Consider the following 10,703-nt stretch of genomic DNA (forward strand, 5'->3'; position numbering starts at 1 on the left):
GAGAAGCACCTGGAACTACTCATTAACAGTTGGCACTGCGATAGGTGAACAGCCTGCAAGGTAAGCTTGGCTCAGGTGCTGCAGTACACACTGGGCCCCTGGGCAAGCCTGGCTCTGAGCGGCCAGTGCAAGTGGTCTATGCAAGAAAGCTGATGTATTCCTGGCTATGCATGGAGACCACCTGCACCAGGTGCAGCTTATGGAAGTTGATGTGAATCTCTGTGCAAGTAGTGCTACTGCTGCTTCTCCAGAGTGAGCTACAAGAATTTCCTGGTACAGAAAAGAAGGACTTCCTGGAGGGCAACCCTGGGAGGGATTCTGTGGGCCTGGAGGACTGGGTGCATCCAGAAAGGCTGTGGGGAGCAGCTTCCGAGTTGTGCAGTGGGATTATTAGCTGCATCAAAGTGTTTGCAGAACACTGATCTTGTTTTGTAACTCTAATTGCTTTGTAATTTCTCTAAACCATGTATTAAAAGAGCCGGTCTTCAGATGTTAAATGCCCTCAAAATCCTAAAGTATCTAGTATCAAAGGCATGATAATTTCCATACCTACATATTGACCATTCCCACTGGGAGAGAACCACATCAAGTGATAGGAAAAGTCCGGAGATTAGAAGTGTGGAAGTGAAAATAGGGAATAATCTCAGGCAAGTGGGACAGTTTGTAATTTGACAAGAAGATACAAACTAAGACTACAGGCTAAGCAGGAGAGAGAACGTGAACAAAAGAGAGACGACAGGAAGGAAAACCAAGAGCAGAGGATATGCTTCTTAGAAGTTTAATACGTTCATACATGGACAGGTAACTCTAAAAGCAACAGCGATCACGTAACACCTCATTCAAAATCTCTTTGTCTGTCTCCCAAAGAAATCTCAGGAGACGTACATCATGACACGAAGACACACACCACGGCCGCTGCTGCTTCCGCTTGGGGTGAGCATAGCGCTCCGCAGCTCAGCTAGCTCCTACGAGGCAGACGAAAGGCTGCTGTGGATACGAGTGGCTGTGGGCAGTACGGACTTTGCTGTTCCCGCAGCAAGGGCAGGGGCACCCTCGGGCACAACTGGGAACACCGTGGAAAAGAGGGAAAAGAGCACAGCAGCACTGGCTGCACCACGTGAGGAGTAAGAGTTACTAGAGGAAGGAAAGCACTGTGGCCAGGAGAAAACAAGACAAAGCAACCGTTTTATTTAAAGATGAGGGGCAGGGTCTTGGGAGCTGGTTTTCCTTTGCTTAAGCCACAGTCGAGCACTGTCCATGCTTCTTCCACTTCCACCATCCAGCAGGGAAGGAATTCTGTCTCAGTGTCTGCAAGAATGTGAGAGGAAAAAGCAGATAAAAACCAGGACTCTCTTATTAACAGGGAAGGAGAGGATGGTGGGAGCTGCTTTTCATGTGCTGCCATCCGAGGGCACGCACAAGTGAGACACACAGCAGTGCTGTAGAGGGAAACGTCCTGAGCAATTCAGGGTGGCAACAGTTGCTGCTTTTCCCTGAAAAGCAGTGAGCTGCTCCTGGTCTCTGATCTGCCGAAAGTCGTCGATCCCTCCGGACCCAATGGGGGAGCATTGGGGTGAGCTGAGGGTGGTGCAGGAAAGGGACTTGCCCTTTCTGTTTATGCTTTGCTCGGTGATCCTGTTAGGCTTCCTTTCCTCCTTCAAGATCCTGAGAGGTCGGGGCGCACATTCGGCACTGCACGCCTTCGAGGCTAGGAAGGCGCCTCTCTGATTTTTGAGCGCTGTGACTGTCCATTCACAGCTCTCGTCATGCAAATGGCTAAGCTACCTGCTGGACTGACAGCGGCGCTGGGCACAGGAGGGAAATGCTGCCAGGTCGAGGCTCTTGATCTGGAGTCCCTGGAGCACCCCTGCTCCAAAGGAACACACCAGCCTCACACTGCTGCCGCAGAACTAACTGCAGCGGGCAGCCAGACGGCACTGGGCTGCTGGGAGGCGGGTGCAGCCGGAGAGCACCGTCTGGGGCAGAGCCAACTTACTGCCCAGCTTGGCTTTCACCGCTGGAAACGGTTTTCCCTCTTGCCACGAGCATTCACGCAGGCTCGCTGTGCTCTTAGTCGCTCCTGCCTTCTGCTCTCTGGTTTGCCTCTGCTGCTCGGCCAGGCGCTGTGCCTCAGCCAGCTCGGCATTATGCCGGAGCATAGAGACACAGTGCTGTTCCCACTGGTAGGACAGCTCCTCTTCTGCCACGACTTCCAGCAAAGCTTCTCCACAGCCGTGCCCATCAGCACTCTGAGCAGTGGCTTGACTGCAGCGTCAAAGTCGCACACCTGAGCGTGGAGGTCAGGGAAAGAGAGACAAAAGGCCCTTGATGACGATCCCTCTTGACAGCGCAGCAGGGGAGGAGGATGAGCAAAGCCCTTGCCCTCACGGCAGTGCTGAGCTGTGCAGGAGGGGGCCCCAGGCCAGCTCTGGCAGGAAGCACAAACACAGCTGGGGCTGAATGACGAGTGGGCCAGCAGGAGACTGGGCCTGGTGCATGGACCCTGCAGCACCACAGACCCCCTCAGAGCCTCTCTGGAGGCTGCCAGGGAGAGGCAGAGGGCTCCCCTGCACCCTCTCTCTGCTCACCTCCCTCTTCCCAACCCCTCTCTGCATGGGTGCTCTTTCTACTGGGGAGAACTTTTCTCAACACAGTGGTTCTTAGCTGGAAGCAGCACAACCAGGGCACATGTAGAAGCACCCGCCTTAATTTTGCAGCAGGAATTAGAATCTCTCTGTGTGTGTGTTTTTTTTTAAGTGTGTTCCATAAGCAGAAATTCAGACAGAAGAAGAAAGTACGCAGAACGTGGAAAGGGGGGGCAGGCCACTTGGGAGAATTACAAGAATGTTGTCAGGGTATGCAGAGTTGTGACAAGGAAGGCTAAGGCCCATATGGAATTAAATCTGGCCAGGGATGTCAGGGACAAGAAGAAAGGCTTCTTCAGCTGCATCGGTAGCAAGAGGAAGACCAGGGAGAATGTGGGCCTGCTGCTGAATGGGGTGGGAGCCCTGGTGACGAAGGATACCGAGAAGGCAGAGTTACTGAATGCCTTCTTTGCTTCAGGCTTTACTGCTAAGGCCAGCCCACAAGAATCCCAGAGGCCAGAGACGAGAGAGAAATTCTGGAGAAAGGAAGGCTTTCCTTTGGTCGAGAAGGATCAGGTTAGAGACCTTCTAGGCAAACTCATCTGTCCACAAATCCATGGGCCCTGACGAGATGCACCCACGAGTACCGAGGGAGCTGGCAGATGTTGTTGCTAGGCTGCTCTCCCTCATGGCAAGAGGACCACTTTCAGCTACAGAGCAGCCGAGCACCTGCAAAGCATCCTCCTTTCTACGGGAAAGACCTTGAGGAGAGAGCCCTGTACTGCAGTAGCACCATTTTTGTTTGATAGACTACAGTTCGTACAACCTTGCTGTGTAATACAAGAAGAATACCCCAACTCACTATTAGATTCAGCAGGAATCAGCAGATTTTCATGTAGCACATGTTGACCTAGCCTGCAGGTGATGTTTACAGCCATCATTAACCAGCAAGGCAGGAAGGTAAGAGGTAGTTTATGCTGTGTGGACTCTTTGAAGTCAATATGGTTACCAGAAGAAAGCAGTCAAGCGTGTAGAGGACAATCTTTCTTCATGATGCCGCTCTTCATTCACTGCTACTTGGAGTCATCAGCAGCATGCATCTTCAGCAGGTCAAACTCAAAAAGATATCTTTGATGGAAGCTGAATTAGTTGATTAGTAAAGATGGAATTTGTCAGAAGTACACAATCCTAAAACATTTAAGTAAAAAAAAGTTACTATCATAAGAGTTTTTAAATCTTGGGAATTTTTTTGATTATTTTTAACTAGCAGGCTGCTAAGCGGTGAAAATAAGAGGCGCACAGTTTTCTGCCAGCTCTGACAGAGCTGGTAGAAACTGGTCAGGAACTCTTGTGAGTCTTACATTTGTCCACAGCATGCCTACTGAGGAATTTCTTCTGTGTAGATGAGGAGTGACCATGCAGGACTAACTGCTTAAGAAGGAGGAGGTTCTCATCTGCAGAGAACTGACCCCCTCCCTCTTTGTAGGAGGGGCTACAGAGCCTTACAAATTCAGGGCAAAGCTGCTGAGAGCTTAGAGTGAGTTACACTTCGTACAAGGTAAGCTTTGGGGATCTTAGCTACGCACAGGGAATTAGTGTATGCAAAAGTCAAGTCAGTGACTGTCGTTAATGGCTTAAATACTTCTACTTGTTTCATTACTAACATGGCTGTGTGCATCAAATGTTCACTCTGTAAGTAGCTGCTTGCTAGGGGGACCAATTAAAAAGACAGGTATTTAGATCTCAGAAATGTGAAGAATGCTTCCTGTTACCCCTTTCTTCCTATTTCAGAGAAGACTGCATGTTATTTACAAGGAGAATATGTCTATATATTTTGTAGGCATTTGGTTTTTGCTGCTGTTAATACTTCAGCTTTATTGTTGACATGGTGTTTATGATTGTGAGACCAGGATGAAACTGGGTACTGTCTGCATATTTGCTGCCGATGCCCTGGAGCTGTTTCGCAATGAGGTGGCTGGTGGTGTGCCCAGAAAAAGCTACTGCTTCAAATTCTCTCTGTGTTTACTCTTTAACTGTTGCTTCTGCTGATAAAATATGAACTAGTGTAGGCAGCTGATTGATCTCTTAGAAATGTTTGATGTAGCACAAGTCCAAGGAAAAAGCAAAAAGATTTGGAATTAAATGGAGTAAATTTTTCTGTTTGACTCTGCTTGCAGTAAAAGCTGTTGGCCAATCTAATAGTACTGGAGATGATAGTATAAAATTCTAGGTCTTCCAGTGCTTGCCCGAGGAAATGGGAGGCATGGGGACTGTTGTAGATGAGACTAAATGCTTAGAGTGGGGGGAAAAAAAACCCCTTCCCATCACCTTATAATGGAATATAATGCCCACTGGAGAAAACAAAGAATATGAGAGTTTGTATTGTGTATCTGCTTAAATAATAAACTGTGTCCTGAGATAATGCTGAAATAAACGGAGCAGTGTACATTGCAGACCCTGCTCATTGATGAGAGCAGAACACTTTGGGAAAGTAGGGGTGCTAGGGAGTCAAAACCAGTATTCTGAATCCTTATGCTGCAAAACTTTATTCTCGATAGGAGGAAATCAGGTGCTTGGAAACATGCCTGGGAAACCCAAGCTCTACTACTTCTGTGGACGAGGCCGAATGGAATCAATTCGGTGGCTACTAGCAGCAGCCGGAGTTGAGGTCTGTCTATGTCTCTTATACTAAGAGCATGTGAGAAATACATAATTTTACAGTCCCCTATCAAAACTGTGACTGACCTGCTGGTCAGTTTAGCGCACTGCACAATGATGACCAAGTTAGCATCGCTAGTTATGGTTCTTCTGGGATCATGGTATTGCCTATTACTACCCCACTCACCATTAAAAACCAAGGAATGTCACCACTAGCTGAGCCCGAATAGCAAAGCAGGTTCCTATCTCACTTTCAGCCATCAGGACTATTGTTAGCATTGTGAATGCATCTCCCTGAGCTAGCCAAGTAAAATTTTTATAGCGACGGTAGTAGTCCCTGGCTTTATCTTCTGATCATAGGGGTTCAGTACTGTCACCTCTGAAGGCCTCCGGCTGAACCCCAATGTCCATGAGATCATTTAGATTATGCCTATTAGAGTGTAACTTCCCCTTGAAGATATTGCCTTATATAAAACAACCAGTAATTCTTCTCCACTCTAACAATTTCTGGTGTTAACGCTGGAGAGGGAGACAGTGTGGGGGAATCTATATGTTTAAGAGCTGTGAGCTTTTGTCACGGTGACAGGCCAGAAAGCCAGAAAGCTGCAGAGGACGCATGATCCTTTCTCTTCCTCCTTCCTCCTCCCAGCTTGTGGCAAAGAAGCTCTAGCACAGTCCTGTTGCCACTGTATGAACTTGCTTATCCTCCCTTCTCCCTGCACCATTGCTTGCTCCATCCCTTGCCAGCAGTGAGAACAGGAGCAGCATGGCCATACCTTGCCCGGAGGACGATGCTCTGTGCCTTCTAGGACCTCTGGTTTAGCCAAAATCTTACCTGCACCCAAATATGATTCATATGGGAGAGGGGAGAGGAGAGCATAACAGAGGCAAAATCATTTTTAAAAGATACCACTTTAACATCCGATTTATCTTTTTACAAGAAAATTCCCCAAAGCATGACTTTCTGGTCCCCAACGGTCTCATGCAATGCAGAAGCTAAAACATGCAGTGACAGCATGACTTTTCTTCTGTGTTTCCTGCAGTTTGAAGAAAGCTTCCTGGAAACAAGGGATGACCTGTTGAAGTTAGAGAAGAGTAAGTCTCCTTCACTTTTTAGTAAACAGAACTATCTGTCTTAGAACCTCTAAGAAGTCTTCTGTCTCTTAAAAAGAAAATCCAGATTGGACTGAACCTGAGGTATCAGAGAGGCACGCTGCAGTAACAACACACGGTGACAGATGACACCATCCGCCCCGTCACTTCAGTCTTATGACAGTACAGTTTTTTGTAATCAGATCACCTTGAAGTTCATTAGTATTTTAGGTTGCCCACCAAGCTGTTGTTTTATAATCCGTATGAAACCACTTTCAGAGTTCAGAGTTTAACCCGTACCTCTGATGTGTTCTTGGTTTCCCAAGGCAACAGCTGATCTTGGTACTCTTTAGCTTCCATCTCTGTGGGTTTGAGATTTACTTTCCCTCCAAGGCAAATGACACGTCTGTGCTCTTGCAGTTCACCTTGGCTAACCAAGGAAGTCTGAGCTTAGGCTGGCATTTGCAGTCCTGCTCTCCTTTCGGAAGAATGAGTCGATCCTCCCGCCACCTGCTAGCTTTCAAAAAGCGCAGTAATATTTTAAGACATGAGCATAATAATAGAAATATGCCCTTCATAGCAAACAGTTTCTGTGCACACTTGCCTTACAGTGGATCCAAAGATGGACATAACTGATCAGTTATTTAAGACAATAAATGTGATCCCATCCAGCAATTATTCTGACTCACACCTCTGATCAGTTATAGCCAGTATAGTAGTCACAAAGCTAACTATAAACATTTACATTGGCATTCACGTTGACAAGCTTTTAAGTAGTCCATGTTTCCATAATATGTATCATAGTTCGACAGAAACTGGTTTGCGATGGGTCAGATGCATTAGGTCCTTCCGTCCCTCCCAACTGTGTCAACCTCAAGGGAGATTCACCTGCGTTAGGACCATGCAGGGCAGGACTTGTCCTTTTTAGCGTGTGGCTTCTAAAAGTTGTGCATTTGGATGCTTCATCAGGTTTGAAGAAACTTCAAGCAGCTGACTGTTATAACATTAGATTAACATATCACCAAGAAATGGTTCTTCATTTTATGGTAAGCTTTTTCCATACCAGGAAGACTGTCTCAAATCAAAAATAATCTGGAGCATAAGACGTTTTGCCAAATACCCACTGATGGTACTCATTCAGAAGGCGAGTGTCTCCTTATCATGTCCCTTTTACTGCAGGTGGAGCCCTGCTCTTTCAGCAAGTGCCCATGGTGGAGATGGATGGGATGAAGATGGTGCAGACAAGAGCCATCCTCAGCTACATAGCAGCAAAGCACAACCTCTACGGGAAGGACCTGAAGGAGAGAGTCCTGTACAGTGCCAATGCTACCTTTGCTTGATAGATTACAATACATACAACCGTGTTGTGTAATACAAGAAGAATATCTCAGCTTACTATTAGATTCAGGGTGATTCAGCAGATTTTTGTGTAGCGCGTCCTGACCTTGCCTGCAGATAATGTCTGCAACAGGATTAACCAGCTAGATTAACTAGGCAGGAGGGTACAAGCGAGTTTATGAAGATCAAAGGTCAGCGTCATTATCAGAAGAAAGCAGTCAGGAGTACAGAGGACAGTCTTTCTTCCTGATGCCGCTTGTCGCTCACTGTCCCCTGGAGTCATCAGCAGCGTGCATTTTCACCAGCTCAAATGCAAGGAAATGTCTTTGATGGAAACAGAAGCTCCCCTGTTTCTAGGAAATAGATATTAAAGGATAGCGCTCTCGAGGCACTTGTGTTAAATATGTAAATATCCTGAAATGCTTCAGGCTAATTAGCACAAGTAAACACCTTTCATGGTATCCAGTGGGAATCATGTAGAATCCCTTTTTGATTTCACACATCTGATTTGATTTTTAACATAGGTTTGGGTGCCAGTTTTGTAAATATGTTTGACAAATCGTAATATAGAGGAGTATCACCCCTAGTGAAAAATGGAAAGGATGTAGTACTTTAGTTTTGGCTAAGCATATGCTACTTGTCTTTTGTCTTATCCCAAGCCAGAAGCTGTTGCACTTGGTGGGGGGACTGCTCCACACTATTCATTTGGGACAGAAGAGATGTTCCTAACATTTCAGTCGGGGCTGTGTCAGTACTTACTGTGTTATTCAGACCTACTGTGAATTGACCAAATCAAACTTTTTCTTCCAGAATTGATATGTATGTGGAAGCATTAATGGATCTGGATGAGTTACTCATGCACCATCCTTTCCAACCAGCTGATAAAAGGGAGCAAGATCTTGCTAATATTGTGGATAAAGCCACAAACAGATACTTCCCAGTCTATGAGAAGGTAGGTGGCAAGGATGTAGCAACTTAGATAAAGTTGGTTTCCTGAAACTGCATCCCGGATCTATACATGCAAACTTAATTCAGGCAAATGGAGAGGAAAAAATTACCACTTAGATGTACATACAATGTCTTGGGGAAGGCAGGGTTGGAGGGAATACAGAAGGCACAGAGGATGCTACAAATCTGGGAGAAATGCAGAGCTGCAGAGACACAGCACAGACTGAGCTCCCCAAATATCCATGTTTCAAACTGTATGTTGTTTCAGACAGACGCCACTTCACCATCATTTTCTGTTTCAAGTTTCCTCCTGAAGTATTTTCAGGAGAGGACCCTCTGTAAAATCATCTGTTTACTATGTGAAAGCATTATAGTTCCTTCTGTAACAAGCGAGAGGGTGGCTGAGTTAGATGTCAAGAACATGAGGTATGGGTTACGTATGGAGAGTTCCCAACAAAACATTTGCCAAAATTGAAGCGGAAGCACGTGAAAAGTAAGGGAAGTGCCCATCCTTTGGAAGAGTCCAAGATACTCTGTTATGCCCTGGGTTGAATTTTAACCTCTCATAAATTTTGTGCATGAATTTGCTGTGATGGTTGTGTTCAAAAGTTCTTCCGAACACAGGACTTCTGATTATGAGGATTACAGAAGTGAACGGACAAGGGCTCGAACTGAGCTATCAGAAAAATCTGCATGATACGAAGGACTGATGTGGTCGGATTGCTTGTTTATACTACAGATGTTCCTACTGCATTGCCTTGTTTCACATGTGACTCCTATGCAGTGTATGACCTTGCTTTGAATACATTGTGTTAGGTTTAGTGTGCTCTGGCGGCACACACCCAGGAATGCCAGAGAAAAAGTTGCACTTACATCTGGTCGTTGTTCTCTGTTTTCAGGTTTTGAAGAACCATGGGCAAGACTTTCTTGTAGGCAACCAGCTCAGCAAGGCAGATGTGCTGTTACTTGAAGCCCTTTTAATGGCAGAAGAGTGCAAGCCTGATATACTTGCCAAATTTCCTCTCTTGCAGGTAATTGAATGGACAGTTTTAATGGGAAGTAAATCAAAGCAGAGCTATTGATGTACGTTGGCTAAGAAATACGGGGGAATAGGAGGGTAAGGAAAGACAAAATCAGAATCAAATATCCTAAGTAATTTTAGCCTGCCTCAAATACTGATGGTCATTGTCTCCTTATACCAGTATAGCCACCAGGACTCAAAAGCATAATAGGGCAGAGCATAAAGAGTCTGCTGCATGAGCGACTCACAATATTACTTTTATGGCATGGTTAACATGCAAACGTCTGATAGTAACCATGGATCTTAAGTATAATGCTGTTTTGTTTTTGTTTTGCAGAGTTTTAAAGCAAGAATAAGTAATGTCCCCACAATAAAGAAATTTCTGCAGCCTGGCAGCCAGAGGAAACCACCAATAGAAGAAAAAGATATTCCAAAAGTGATGAAGATTTTCAATGTTGCCCAGTGAGCAGCAACGTAAAATCTCAGAAACTCTACCGCTTTTTCTCTGTGTTTCTTGACAGTGGCAAAGTGAAATGAATGAAAATAGTTAAGTGTTTTTCTGATCTCTCTTTCTCTAGCTAAGGATTAGATTTGGGCTACTGCAAACACTTTCCGTGCAAATCTGCTTGAACACACCAGCAAATGAAACGGTTAAATGAATTATGAGGTGCGCTGGACAAAGCAGGATGTCTTAAATTACTGATTTTAAGAGATTTCCTGAAATAAAGTCTCACTATTGACACTTAAAAGCATCTGTTTAATGACTGTTTGCAGCAAGTTGTATAGATAAGGGGTCTCTCATTCTGTCTTTCTGTTATTCCCAAGAGTTGCTGGAGCATGAAGAGAGCTTATCCCAAAAGGTGGTCAACATGACCATCCTGGAAACAGCCGGGCAGAGCCTGCAGGCTTTGTAGTGATTCTTCTAGTATTCGTATTTTCACAAATGCTTCCTTCTGCAAAAAGCTGACCGTAGTAACCGAAAGCACTTGGCGCATTTGACTGAAAGATGAATGCTTCTATCCAGCTGTCAAGATGAGAAACTGCAACTGTTTGAGGCAGCA

The 10,703-nt window shown here is 45.5% G+C and overlaps 1 protein-coding gene across 1 annotated transcript; it reads left to right on the forward strand.

The window, feature by feature from the left end:
* The first annotated feature begins 4,074 nt into the window (after positions 1 to 4,074).
* On the forward strand, positions 4,075 to 10,391 carry LOC134137941 (glutathione S-transferase-like). Its single transcript, XM_062571113.1, has 7 exons — positions 4,075 to 4,143; positions 5,144 to 5,253; positions 6,287 to 6,338; positions 7,515 to 7,647; positions 8,484 to 8,625; positions 9,521 to 9,652; positions 9,980 to 10,391. The coding sequence occupies exons 2-7, from the start codon at positions 5,167 to 5,169 to the stop codon at positions 10,106 to 10,108; spliced, it is 675 nt and encodes a 224-aa protein (XP_062427097.1). The 5' UTR covers positions 4,075 to 4,143; positions 5,144 to 5,166; the 3' UTR covers positions 10,109 to 10,391.
* Positions 10,392 to 10,703: the final 312 nt, after the last annotated feature.

This window comes from Rhea pennata, chromosome 3, assembly GCF_028389875.1.
Source record: "Rhea pennata isolate bPtePen1 chromosome 3, bPtePen1.pri, whole genome shotgun sequence".
In the NCBI taxonomy this organism is placed as follows: Eukaryota; Metazoa; Chordata; class Aves; order Rheiformes; family Rheidae; genus Rhea; species Rhea pennata.

Excerpts from the sequence above, each read along its gene's own strand:
- LOC134137941 (XM_062571113.1), top strand. The coding sequence starts at position 5,167 with ATGCCTGGGAAACCCAAGCTCTACTACTTCTGTGGACGAGGCCGAATG. Across the intron at positions 5,254-6,286 it reads TAGCAGCAGCCGGAGTTGAG|TTTGAAGAAAGCTTCCTGGA; the intron begins GTCTGTCTATGT and ends TGTTTCCTGCAG. Across the intron at positions 7,648-8,483 it reads GACCTGAAGGAGAGAGTCCT|AATTGATATGTATGTGGAAG; the intron begins GTACAGTGCCAA and ends TTTTTCTTCCAG.